At 43.6% G+C, this 11819-nt stretch overlaps 1 protein-coding gene across 1 annotated transcript; it reads left to right on the plus strand.

Annotated features, from left to right (window-relative positions):
• The first annotated feature begins 4274 nt into the window (after window positions 1-4274).
• On the plus strand, window positions 4275-6163 carry LOC126504453 (protein Tex24-like). The gene has a single exon (XM_050146812.1). It carries the CDS (start codon window positions 4371-4373, stop codon window positions 5589-5591), a length of 1221 nt encoding a protein of 406 aa, XP_050002769.1. The 5' UTR covers window positions 4275-4370; the 3' UTR covers window positions 5592-6163.
• The last annotated feature ends 5656 nt before the right edge of the window (window positions 6164-11819 follow it).

Here is an 11819-nt window from a genome sequence, read left to right on the forward strand (position 1 = left end):
AAACCCTTTCTAAGGCATTCCATGCGCAAGTCAGAAGAACGACTGCTTTCTAAAGAGAAGCGGAATCCCAAAGGTTAAAACAAAACAAAACAAAAAACACAAAAAACTCAAACAAACAAAATACTTAACAAAATACTTATAGGATGGTTTAGATTTGCGCTGGAACCATGAATATAAATAACTGTGGCCAGTTTGTGTGTGTGTGGTTTTTTTTTTAAACAGGGTCTCATATAGTGCAGGCAACTCTTGAACTCCTCATTTTACTGGCTCTAATTCCCAATTCTGGGATTGTTCGGCCCAGTTCTGTTTTCTGAGCATTTGAACAACAAACCCAGATTCCTCATTCACATGTTTTCTGCTTTCCACCTGAACCACTTGATTCCCTCTGACATTTCCAGAACACTAGAAAGCACAAATGTCTCACCAGCATTAATACCTGTGGGAGTTTGTGTGGTGGAAGATTAGTTGGAGATGTGTTACATTCATTTATGCTGTGGAATACTTCTTTACTGATGCAAAGACATGTTGCCTTCTTTTAGGTTGCATTTGTTTAACTCTGAAGCTGTGTTACTTGGCCTACCTAAAACACCTGATTGGTCTAATATAGAGCTGAACAACCAATAACTGGGCGGGAGATGGATGGGTGGGGCTGCCAGGCAGAGAGAATAAATAGAAGAAGAAGAAAGGATTGAGAAAAGGCGGAGAGGGGATGCCAGGAATCAGTCACCCAGCCATACAGCCAGCTACGGAGTAAGAAGGAAAGAGGTATATAGAATACACCTGAGTGACAGGTCCTGAAAGAGCAAAGAGTAAAAAAACCTAACTATAAGTTTGAATGTAATTGGCCTTATAAGCTCATAGGGAGTGGCACTATTAGGAGGTGCTTCTTTGTTGCAATAGGTATGGCTGTGTTGTAGGAAGAAACTGGGGGTGGGTGGGCTTTGAGGTCTTATATATGCTCAAGCCACACCCAGTGTCCAAGACCACTTCCTCTTGCCTGTGGATCAAAGATGTAGAATTCTCAGGTGCCTCTCCAGCACCATGTGTGCCTGCAAACCGCCGTGTCCCACCGTGATGATAACGGACTGAACCTCTGAACTGTAAGCCACCCAGTTAAATGTTTTCCTTTGTAAGAGTTGCTGTGGTCATGGTGTCTCTTTACAGCAATTGAAACCCAAGCTAAGACAATTCCCAAACAGCTAAAAAAAAACCCCAACAAATCGTATGCATCTGTGGGGGTACTGTCTCCACTGGGGTTTCCATTGCTGTGCTAAAACACCGCAGACAAAAGCAATGTAGGAGGAAAAGAGTTTATTTCATCTTATATCTGAAAACGTCCATCACTGAGGGAAGCAAGGGCTGGAACTCAAGGCAGGAACCTGGAGGCAGGAGGTGATGCAGAGAACAGGGAGGAATGTTACTTCCTGGCTTGCTTCCTATGGCTCGCTCAGCCTGCTTTTTCATACAACTTCGGGCCACCTGTCCAGGGAGGCACTTTGTGAAGGCATTTTCTTGGTTGAGAGTTTCTCACCTCAGATGACTTCAGATTAAGTCATGTGGACAAAAAGTAGCCGGGAAAACCCTTAGCTCCTGTCTCTTCACTCTTGAGGATTCTAGTTCTTTCCAATTTATCACCTTGAACCTGACAGCTTCCTTCATGTTCTCTGCAGTTGAGGGTGGGCTACCCTGAGCAGGACACTACCAGCCCACCACAGGGGCGTTGATCTTCACTTGTCAGCTGGCCACTGTGTTTAACTGTCCTCAGGTTGACAGGTAGGTAGACAGCCATCTCCCCAGTGCACTCAGGTTCCCGAGTCCACCATGTCTAGAATTAAACTCTCTCAGGTTTTAAAGTGAATTTAGTCCATCACGTTGGACAGCCAAATGAAGGCCTAAGTCACAAAACAATCCCACAGCAGTTTAGAATTATGATTAATAAAAGGGTTATTTATTTAAAGGGAAAACTTACAGATCACTGTTCTACACAACTGCCCTCAGTGCAACCAGGAAAGGAGTCTGGTAGTCAGAAGCGGAGTCCGAAGCAAGTAAGTGAGCGCATGGCTACCGCTGCTTTTTAAAGCAAAAGAGACCATGCCCAAGTGGGCTGGTATCTTAAGGGCTATTGGCTGAAGGGGCAGAAGGAGCTCCTGCAGCAATGGGGGAAAAGATACTTGCTGGCTCACTCAGCTCATTTTCTCATACAGCTCAGGCCTGCTGACCTAGGGTGGCAGACATATGGGCTGGGCCCTCCTGCATCCATTAACAAGTGAGAGAATTCCCTACAGATGCACCCATAGGCTAATCTGATTGAGGCAATCCCCCAGTTGAGGCTGTGTCAAGTTGACAGCTGAAGCTAACTAGCAAGACTATCTCTTCTGATTATAAGGAAGAGGAGCCCCTACACTTAAGGCTCAGAGAGCCATTGTGGAAGAGGGGACTGGAAGACCTAGAGCCGGAGGATGGGGCCAGGACATCTGCTTTGATAGTGTCCTATCAGACAGGGAAGTCGAACCCAGGAAATCTCAACAATGGGGTTGCCCAAACAAGGCCTAAAGAGCGATAACCAATTGGATAACGCCAGAGTGGAGTGGGGGAGAGCTCACACGCCTGTGCCCTGGTGAAGAGCTACAGACAAGTAGTGGTTGTTGAAAGAGGGAGGAACAGTTTTTCTCCAGGGACAGGACCACTGACAGGTTAGCCAGCCCCAAGAAGTCAGCCACATATGTGTATATAACAATCATAATTAAAGAGCTAGAGGCTGTGAATTTGAGAAGTGGGAGGAGTTAGAGGGAGAAGGGGGATGAGTAAATACAGTCCTTATATTTGAAGTCCTAAAAGCCCAATTAAAAGTAATACTGTTAAAAGAGTAAGAGACAAATTAGCACAACAGAAATGGTTAAGAGAAACAAAGCTAATATGAATGGGCATGCCCCCGCCCCGGTAATAACAACGATCATTGTTGGTGAAACCAAAGAGCCTTTACCCATTACCGGAAAAAGGCAGGATGCAAGTCATACCGTGACTGCTCTAATGTTGAAATGTTTACATGGGTTAAAGATCAAAAATTAACATACTAGCAGTATATTGCTCTCAGAGAGGGGAATATGCTATTACAATGGACTTCTCACAGAGTGCTTTAGTGTGGTTACTAAGTTGCTTGTGGTCATCTCCAGGAAATAGCCTACATTGTTTACAAGATGAGGAAAAAAAGTTATCAACTTTTCCTGTCTTATCATTGAGGCATTTGTCACCGTGGAGTTTCTTTCTAATGTAACTTCCCACCTCTGCCTCTGTCAATATTCAGTTTTAACCTTTTATTATCCTTTCAGTGGAGAGGCTAGAGAGTGGCAGCTCCGGAGTCTAGTTTTAGTTTATTCTGGGGGCTACCTTTTGCCTCTTAATAGCCATTCTTTATTCAGCCCTGTTTCTGATAAAATACCCTTGTGACTATCAAGTGAATTTTCACTTCGTGTTAACTTAGCAGGTTTCCTTCGATCCTAAAGCTAACATCATCGTACCGCCTCTGAGGCTGAGAGCAGCGACGTCTTGCTTTGCCGTAGTCTGCCTACCTGCTGTTTCCACCAGTGTGTTTGAAAACTATCTTGACTTCTAGTCTTCTTTGTTCCATTACTATAAAAACATTATGAAATGGCTACTTTGTTGGAAAATGATATTTGGGGAAACCAAAATTGATTCTTCTGGACTATGGGCATTCATATTTGCTTCTAGAATAAACCTCTCCTTTTGATTCTCTGGAGTGAGTGTTGTTTTATTCCTTGACAAGGGGCTATTCAGGGCTGAAGGAGCTGGCATCCATGGCGAGTCCCAGGAAGTCAGCTCACAAGCCCTCTAACTCCCAAGAGGCCGCTCTTCCTGCTCCTCAACTGTCCGTCACAGGTCACCTTTCACCCATTCATAACGTGCCTGTGCCTTTCAATCTGTGGGTGGTTTTCCTAGATGTTGTCACCCTTAACATCTGGAGTGACAGAGGCCGCAGAATGAAATACTCCTTAATACTGGGCCCAGCCATCTTCCCTCCAGCCAGGCCCACTACATCATAAAGAGACAGATAAGCCCCAGCATTCTGGACTGTGATGTACAAGAGGGTACTTTAGTCCTCAACACCCTGGCAGCATCAGTACAGTGTGGTTACCAGAGGTTGGAGGAACTGTGCGGAGTAGTGATTTGTACTGGAATTGTATTAGTGAGTGAGTGAGTGAGTGAGTGAGAGTGAGAGCGAGAGCGAGAGCGAGAGCGAGCGAGCGAGCGAGCGAGCGAGAGAGAGAGAGAGAGAGAGAGAATCTGCAGCTAGGAGAGGTCCCCTGACCTCAGGGTAGGACCTAAGAAGAGCGAGGTTCTGGTGAGAGAACATGTGTTCCCAAGAATCGCTCTCTCACTTTCTGAAGAACAGGAGACTTCAATATACCAGGACCCACGAAGGATCAGTGGAACAAATTCCGAGGCCTGCCCCTAGGACTTATGTGGCACCCCGGGAGATTAAACTCCTCTGGGAGGCCCCGGAACATAGAAGAGGTCTGGGCAACAAACAGTTTAGCATAGAAGAGCTATCTCATGGCAAGAAGAAACCAGAGCATCTTCCACGGCTTACAAGCTCTGTTAGTGAGGACCACTCCCCTGACCCTAAAGGCTGTCTGAACACAGTCTCCAAAAGGTTCCAGCGGGGTGACTCTGTGGAAGGCCAGGGACACAGGCGGACATTTGTCGGACACTTGGGTTTGCCGAAGAACAGTCCCGAGGCAGTGACAGCGTGGGAGGCCCAGGTGAACAGGAGAACAATGGCGTTGCTTGGCAAAGTCAGGAAGCAAACGGAGAAAACCCCAAACCCAGAAGATGCCAGGCAGCTCCTGGAGCTAGAGGTGGTTGTGAACAACAAAAACCCAACCAAGAAATGTCAGCAGCTACAGAACCGAGAGGATCTGAGGAGGGACCATCTGGAAGGAGGAGGGGACATAGAACTCAGACAGCCACGAGGACCCTACAGATGCGGCAAACACGTTGCTCCTTTAGAAGAAAATAGCTTTTTGCAGGGCCAGAAGATCAAGCCCCAGTCTAGACGTCCAACACAGGCAGTGCTCTCTCCATCAGTTAGAGAGGAGAAGCCTGGAAAAAAGCTGAAGCCGGAGCCATCAGGGCAAGACACACTGGAAGACATGAAAGCTTCCAAAGAAAGGGAAGCACAACCTCAATTCCTGCAGGAACATACTTTCCTGGAGGGACCATCAAGGGTATTGGACCAGAATCTGCTGGCAGAAGCCAAATCCCAGCTTCTAAACAGGAGGAAGATGCAGGCCTTGGAAGTGGCCAAATCTCATGATAAAGAATTCTGGGTGTTTGGCACCAGACAGAAAATACAGTTGTCTTTTCAGGACAGCAAACAGGGTGCTGCTTCAGAAAGAAACAGAGTGAGGCATAAGTGGCAGCCTAGGGAGGAAGACTGGGACCCCACAATTCAGGGGACCCCAGTCATTCTTGCAGCTCGTGCACACAGCTACCAGGGATCAAAAGACAGGTGTGCTTCAAAGACCAGGCTGACTTTGAGGAAAGGTAAATCAATCATCACCTATTCATAAGTGCTGTGCATTCTATGAGATTGGTTTATGTTTAGGTAGATGCGAATGCTTATTGTAAGCATTGCATCTTGAATGGAAAGCTCTCCTGGGAGTCAGGAGCCAAGGAATACCACAGAGTCACTGTAAGTGTAGCAGCTTACAGCCCTGCTCCAGGGAAAGGTTTTCCCAATGCACGTGTTATAGCTCTGTTCAGGTCCCCCGGGAGTGTTACAATTCTGCTTTCCTAGGGGAAAGTTTCTCCAGGGAAAATATTACAGTCCCGCTCTGCTCTGACTTTGGCACAAATAAATTGTTAAAGCTGGGTTCTATCCAGTGAAAAGTGTCACACTGCTCAGGAAAGAAAGGGAAAAATCCAGGAGGGTGGTTGCTTCTAGGGTGAGAAACAGCAGCAAACTGAGCGGGGTACAGAGCTTATATAGGATGTCTTGTGGGATGGAGCTTCCCAGGGTGATATGGGATCAGAGGAATTTTGTAGTCTGATTCTGGGGCAAGCTCAGAGTTGGTTTTCCTTCCTTCCTTCCTTCCTTCCTTCCTTCCTTCCTTCCTTCCTTCCTTCCTTCCTTCCCTCCTTCCCTCCTTCCCTCCTCTCTTCTTTCTTTCTTTCTTTCTTTCTTTCTTTCTTTCTTTCTTTCTTCTTATGGTTTTTATTAAGCTATATATTTTTCTTGATTGGTGGGATTTCAAGCTCTGGTCCTGGGGTCAAGTCAGGGTCAGGATGTTTTTCCTTGACCCTTTTTACCCCACCCCCCATTTTTGTTTATTAATGAACAATGGAGGGTTGGTGCCATTGTCATTAGACTACTTCCTGTTGATGGAGGGGATCCATGTCCTTGGGGGCAATCCTGATCCTCATCACCAGGACGGAGCTGGGTGCTGCAGACCTCTGGCTCTTTAGCCAGGGACCAGTGATCCTGTCATAGTAACTGGCTAGAAATCTTTTGAATCTGTTGTCATAGAATCTAGACAACAAGTTTACAAGATGGAGTGCAGCTAGCAGGATTACAAAAAGGAGACGAGAGATGCAGAGGATGGAAGATGAGACTGCCTCGCTGGAAAAGGTACCAAGCCACTTGGCTAACACAGACAAGAATTATGGGCTAAGAGTTAATAAGAAGCCTGAGATACTAGGCTAATCAGTTTATAATTAATGTAGACATCTGTGTGATTTCTTTGGGACTTAATGACTGTGGGAACTGGGTAGGACAGAAACCTCAGTCAACAGCTTTAGCTCTTTTAAGAGGCCCTGCCACCAAACACTTAAATGGTGTTTATGAAGAACCTACAACATGCTTTTTGGTGGTGGTAGGAACCTTGAAATGCCATAGAGTTGTGGCAATAAACATGGATCTGGCCAGTACCTCTGCAATAAGGCTAGAATCTCAGAAAGCTAAGGAATGGGCTGGATCCAGCCATCAAAGCCACAGCTTCAATCTTAGCCATATTGCTTAGCAAATTAAAGACTCATGTAGTCAGAAAAAGAGGGATACAGTAAAGATACTTTCAGATAGAAAAGCCTCTAAATGATTTACATTGTGTTTAAAATATATGTAGGCTTGGAAAAAAAGGATAAAGTCCTTAAAATAAAAAATAAAAAAGAGAGTAGTTGGGTGTGGCGGCAAACACCTTTAATTCCCAACACTTGGGAGGCAGAGGCAGACAGATCTCTGTGAGTTCAAGGTGTTGTGTTACACACCTTCATTCCCAGCACTTGGGAGGCAGAGGCAGGTGGAACTCTGTGAGTTCAAGGACAGCTTGGTCTACAGAGTGAGTTCCAGGACAAAGATACACAGAGAAAAAAAAAGCCAAAAATTAAAAATAAAAATAAAAGAAATAGAGTTTAAAATAAAGCCACATAAATATGGAAAACACACAGAGAATCTGGATAATGTATGTTACTATGTTCTCTTTGAATTGTTTGAATGCTGAGGAAGGAATGACAGCTGCTAAAAGATAATTGTTTATAAATGCTGCTGAATTAATCCAAGATAGGTATTTTGAAAATACCTTACTTTAAAACTGAAGTCAAAAGGTTTATTACTTTAAAGAAGAGGTTTTGCTTTTGTTTCTACAGGAAATGAGAGGCTGTGGATTCATTCCAGGTTAAGAAAAATCAGGAAAATCCCCTGAGAAATCTCAGATAGGAGCGGATTGCCCAGATGTCTGAGTTATACATCCAGAACAGATTCAACACTGCTACCTGAGATCATCAAGTCCCACAGGATACTTCAGTCATGACTTGATCATGATTCTAAATTTTCTTTAGGTCCCCCATAAGATTGTCAACACCTTCAATCAGCAGGAAGTAGCCTGGAAAACTACGCCCAAATTTTCAGAAAATGGACTATGGTTTTTTTACTTTGTTTAGAATGTTGTTTACAAGTTATTATGAATAAAAGGTCAGGATAAAGCTGAGCAAAGATTCAGAGTTTTTTTTTAAAGGGTGAGAGGTGGTGTGGGACAATGGTCTGTACCCTGTCACTTGTATTTTAAACAAATGATGATTGGTCAGTAGCCAGGCAGGAAGTATAGGCAGGGTGGACAGGCAGGAAGTAGAGGTGGGGCAATGAGAATTCTGGGAAGAGGGAACTTTCAGTCTGCAGTTGTGACCCAGCCTCAGAGGAAGCAAGATGTGACTGCCTCATCAAAAAAGGTACCAAGCCACGTGGCTTACACAGACAAGAAATATGGGATAATATAAGTTATAGGAGTTAATGTGAAGCCTGAGTTACTAGGCCAATCAGTTTATAATTAAAAAAAAAAGAGAAGAGGGGTTAAGAAGGGTAGCATCTAGTTCCATACTGTACTATCTGTGCTCCATTGGCTATCGGGTTCAAGCTGTTTCCTACATTTTCAAAGATCCATGTGGAGTTGTCAGATCTTATTTTTTACCATAACTAATTGGTTAACAAAGAAGCAACATTCCTCCACGAAGAAAAGACAAAGACCATCTCTGTCTGCTGTTAGTAAATCTAATCCTTACCAATTTTGTAGTGGTATGGCAGCCAGCAAGTCTGTTTGTCCCTGGAGGGAGAGGATGATCTCAGCCACCCGTTGGACATCCTGGATAAACTGTGAGGACAGCCAATAGTAAATAGTTAGGGAGGTAGTCAGCCCTGACGCTCCAAAGGTGACACCAGAGGTTATACCCAGGGCTGCTAGGTATAACCTGAATTGGGTTCAGGGTATGACCTGAATTGCTCGTTTTTCAGGCTGTGTCTCTATAAACCCAGTGATGGGAATTGGCAAGGGTTCTTCACTGGGTGCCACTCATAGCTCTGAGAAAAGGAACACCAGGGCACAAGTCCCACAGCACCTAGTGAGTGGGCAGTGGCATACTTGAGTGTTACAGAAAAATTGAGGCATTGTGAATGTTTAGACATAGGGGCTGGGTGGGTGATAGTACTAAGGGGGTATGATATTATTATGGTCTGCGGAATTCACGGTGCTCATAAAGTGTGTTCCTGAGAGTTGAAGCATTCAGTGATAAGAGAGCCAGCGAGAGAGAGAGAGAGAGAGAGAGAGAGAGAGAGGAGAGAGAGAGAGGTCATCATCATCATAGTAGTAGTAGTAATATTTTGCTCAGCAAAATATAACACACACACATACACATGTATATATAACAAAATATAACAAGCAAGGTGAGAGAATCTAATAAGACAATGGGTGAGGCCACAATTGGTTGTAAGGCTGACCAAGGAGGATACACAACCAATATTCTTCAAAGCAGTCAGGCAAGGCATTATTCAATAGCTGATACACAGAGGTGAAGGTCTGAAATGAGATGGTATGACAGGGAGATGGGATCAGTATCATCTAAAAGGGGTGATATTGGGGATGTAAGGACCTTTGAGGAGAGTTGGACCATTTCTTGAGAGAATGGGATGTGCACCCTGTGTTTTGAGCATGCCTGATGGGCAGCTGTGATAAATACCATAGTAGAGTTTACTAATGATCCCTGTCTCCCATCTGGGGTGCCATAGGTCCTTAATTAGAATATAAAAGAATCCCCATTCTGAAAAAAAAAAAGAAGAGTGCCTTTCTGGGTATGCATCATGTCTCCTATAGGCCCAATAAGGGCAGCCTTCATAAGTTTGTGGCCAGTGTTGACAGTGATCTCTAGTTTGCTTATAGAGAAAGCAAACATAGGGGACAGGTGTTTTAGAAGTTGATTTAGGTGTTACTGGGGTAAGTGTCTCCATTTGGCAACCTGCTGGTGAGCAGACTAACCACAAGAACAAATCATGGATGGAGAAAGAAATCTGAAGCATTTTCATCACCCTAAATCACTTATTTCTTTAGACTTTCATTTGCATGCTTTCCTATACCTTCTTAAAAATATTGTCTCTAAAAATCTTATCATAAGCTCTGTTTTTAAGATTTTTGTTTCTAAGACAAATTGTCATACAAAAAACAGAGAAAACAGACATACAGGCTAGGCCCTGGTGGAGGAGAGATGGCTAAGGTAGTTATAGGGAATGGAATCAGTCTGACAGTCATACATGGAGCAATTTCCAGACCCTATTAGGTTGGGCTGTTGGTTAGAGGTGGGGTCTCTTGGATGCTTGTTGGGAGCCATACAGCCTAGTCTTAGATAGGCATATGTCTACCTGTCCACTGGGTTTCCTTGGGACAATACACCCGTGGAATTGGACACTCACTTGGCAAGGACCGGTCATCCATGGGATAGGGTAGGAATTGCAAAATTTGTGCATCTTGCAGGCTCTTTTTCTCATTATATTGGTGATTCTTTGCGCAGTTTCTAGTTTTACTTTATCAGTCGCACCTTGCAGACATGAAATAATTGTCTGGGTTTGAGTATTGTCCTTATAGCATTGTACCCATGTCTACTACTTTTTAACTTTGTAACCACAAGTAGCTGCCTGCTGATATAAGTGCTGTGAGAGCAGGATGTGTCTGGCTTGGTAGTTAAGCCTGCAAAAATGCTGACCTCTATGTCTAGAATAAGATTATTCTGGGGGGAAGTTGTGTAGGAGGAGGCTGCTTGTTCATCCTGGCCACCCAGAACCAAAATAACCACACAGAAACTATATTAATTAAAACACTGCTTGGCCCATTAGCTCTAGCTTCTTATTGGCTTACTCTTATATTGATTTAACCCATTTTCTATTGATCTGTATATTGTCACGTGGCAGTGGCTTACTGGCAAAGATTCATCATGTCTGACTCTGGCAGCTCCATGGCATCTCTCCCTGACTCTGCCTTCTTCTTCCCAGCCCTCCGTTTTGTTTTCCCCACCTAGTTCTGTTCCTCTACAGCTCTGCTGTAGGCCCAAAGCACTTCCTTTATTAACCAATGAAAGCAACACCATTTCCCCTTTTCTGTTTAAATAAAAAGGAAGGCTTTAACTTTAACATAGCAAAACTACATATCACAAAACAGGTATCAAGCAAGAACTACAGTTACAATATTTATATTTACTTTATCTTTTATCATAACTAAGGAAAACTATAACTATAAATTCTTCAACTCCATCAAAGGCTCCAGAAGGATATAAAATCACCTAAGTAAACAGGAAGTAAATTGTAAGCAACTTCCAAAAGTCTAGAATTGACAGAGACATCTCACTACCTGGACCGTCACCCAAAGTTCTTCTGTACCGTTGGGGCATCCATCTTCGGCTTACAGGCCCTTAGTATCCAGCAGACTTTTACACAAAGCAGGAAATTTCAAAGATAGTTACACCTGTACTGGCAGTTTGTCACATTTTTTTTTGTGTCCTGCAGAATGTCTAGCAGACTCTTTCATGAAGCAGAAACCCTGAAGGATCATCTCACCTTTAGGCAAATTCAGCAGTCATTTCTCTGTGGATCCTGCATGTCCAGTTCATCTAACAAACTCCATAAACTCTTCGATGCCCATCTTTCTCTTGAAGTAATTGGTGCTGCCAGGAGCAAATATTTCTCACCATCATAACAGTCTTAAGTTCTTAAACATTTTAAAGGCCATATTCTGAAGGTCTCTGAAAGATTTGAAGAATACCCATCTAACTGAAATATATCTCTATACATTTAGAAAATCTAACATGACTACAAGCTATTATAGATGAGTATCTATTAACTTATATTTCTTAATTATACATTTTTAAATGAGCTACACAAACACAATACCTTAATCAAGATCAAAAATACATATACATATAACAAAATTGACCTTAAATTTATATCAATAAACCACGATCCATACCAATGCAAAGTATCCATCTCCATA

The sequence above is a fragment of the Alexandromys fortis genome, unplaced genomic scaffold (assembly GCF_014885135.2).
Source record: "Alexandromys fortis isolate MF-2015 unplaced genomic scaffold, M_Fortis_MF-2015_v1.1 scaffold_55, whole genome shotgun sequence".
NCBI classification, from domain to species: domain Eukaryota; kingdom Metazoa; phylum Chordata; class Mammalia; order Rodentia; family Cricetidae; genus Alexandromys; species Alexandromys fortis.